We start from the raw sequence: 1,649 nt of genomic DNA on the forward strand, positions 1-1,649 counted from the left end.
AAGGCGGGGAAACGGGACGCGCACCCACAGCTCACGCGCCCAAACGCCCGGAGCCAGCGCATCCGGAGCCAGCGCACTCGGAGCCAGCGCACTCGGCGTTAGCGCACTCGGAGCCAGCGCACTCGGAGCTAGCGCATGTGTAGTGAGTCTAGCGATACCGAGTCGCCGCGAAGCGGCGACCGGGAGCGCTAGTAGGTAATAACATTGCAAGTTGCAACCCGGTCCGGTCGTTCCCGACGACCGGAAACTCGAAAAGGGATTTTGTTCAGTCAAACCCTCCGTGTCACACCCTCTCTGAAGCCCATCTGTGAACCGAACTTCAGTGTATTCATTCATAGTAGTTTTTGAGGGGTCGATCTGTGACAGATCTGATCTCCATCAATCTCAGGGAGTCGTCCCCTTGATCGACTGGTCCAGCCCAATAAGTTGTATTCCGCCGGTCGAGCCCATATGAATCTTCGCTACTCTTCTCAAATATATCGCACAAACTCAATATTTTCAGAGGAAATCCTGTATGTATACACTATCCGGGAGTATTACAGGTGCATCCAGAGTCGCTCCCGGGAACCTTCAAAACCGCCAGGCATAACCACGGGAATTGAATGTCAGATACCTCCGTAAATTCCCTTCCTATCGGTCTTGGAGGAAGCTGCGGAATTTATTGAGGGCGATCCCTCGCTGTTTATTGGTCAACGTCCTCGGACGATTCAGTGAAGCACTTCCAGCTGGCTTGGAGAACTCTTGGGACTTCCCTGCTTAGCGAAGACACGATATCTCCCATTTCCTGGGCGCACTTGCCGTCGAAGTCCTGTTCGTGATCCCTGAGTGCCCTGACGGCTTCCATGAGAGAATTGCGGGCCACACCAGCTGCTCCGCTCACGATTCCGAGTCCTCTCTTCATCCTGCAGGCCATTCTGGTGGCGATATTTCCCTCAGTGCAATCGCCAGCCAGGCTCCTTTGCATTTCCATCCTGGAGTCGACAGAGAGAATTTCGTGAGAATCAGACCTTGTGGAGACTCCCCGACCAATGAGGCAGAGTTCCTGCAGCGCTTACTCCTCCTCCAGATTTTCTCTGAATTGTTTGCGGATTTCGGCGATTTCCTGGGAAAGCTTGTCGGCAATAACGTCCCTGTGTATGCTCATCTTGATCACTCGGGATGAGATATCCTCCAAAGTCCTCTCGACGGCATCGCCCATTGTTCCGCTGACGCATCGGATACCTTCACGAAGTTTAAGTTTTTGAGTGAAATTCAGAATCCACTTGATATTATGGCGTTTAGCTATTTCAACTCGTCAATAAGCCATGCCCCGACGCGAGCGGCATATTCTGCTGAGAGGGAGACGCCGAACTCGAGGGAGCAGACTCCTGGAAGCGGATCGATCGGAAGATTCTCACCCTCCCCGACAGACCACGCGCTCGCGTGCGCAGCCAGAAGGCAGAAAGCGAAAACGGCGAGAGAACGCATCTTGCAGAAGGGTTGCAAAAGACAGTGATTGCTTAGAGACCGACTCCACCTTATATATGTTCAGGGAAGATGTAGACAATGGAAAAGACGCTCAGCCGTGCTTCTGGCGAACGAGACGAGGTCAGAATAGGGTTGACAATTGAATGCCCCGTGAGCTAAGGCAACATCGGCGACTGCGAAAA

General features: G+C 53.2%; 1 protein-coding gene across 1 annotated transcript; it reads right to left on the reverse strand.

The window, feature by feature from the left end:
• Positions 1-670: 670 nt before the first annotated feature.
• Positions 671-1,487, reverse strand: LOC100904624 (uncharacterized). The gene is made up of 3 exons (XM_003745360.2): positions 1,398-1,487; positions 1,056-1,221; positions 671-971 (listed from the first exon to the last, which is right to left on the reverse strand). Exons 1-3 carry the CDS (start codon positions 1,465-1,467, stop codon positions 683-685), a joined length of 525 nt encoding a protein of 174 aa, XP_003745408.1. The 5' UTR covers positions 1,468-1,487; the 3' UTR covers positions 671-682.
• Positions 1,488-1,649: the final 162 nt, after the last annotated feature.

Source organism: Galendromus occidentalis, unplaced genomic scaffold (assembly GCF_000255335.2).
Source record: "Galendromus occidentalis unplaced genomic scaffold, Mocc_1.1 scf7180000077482, whole genome shotgun sequence".
NCBI classification, from domain to species: Eukaryota; Metazoa; Arthropoda; class Arachnida; order Mesostigmata; family Phytoseiidae; genus Galendromus; species Galendromus occidentalis.

Excerpts from the sequence above, each read along its gene's own strand:
- LOC100904624 (XM_003745360.2), bottom strand. The coding sequence starts at position 1,467 with ATGCGTTCTCTCGCCGTTTTCGCTTTCTGCCTTCTGGCTGCGCACGCG. Across the intron at positions 1,222-1,397 it reads CGCGTGGTCTGTCGGGGAGG|GTATCCGATGCGTCAGCGGA; the intron begins GTGAGAATCTTC and ends AACTTCGTGAAG. Across the intron at positions 972-1,055 it reads AGAGAAAATCTGGAGGAGGA|GATGGAAATGCAAAGGAGCC; the intron begins GTAAGCGCTGCA and ends TGTCGACTCCAG.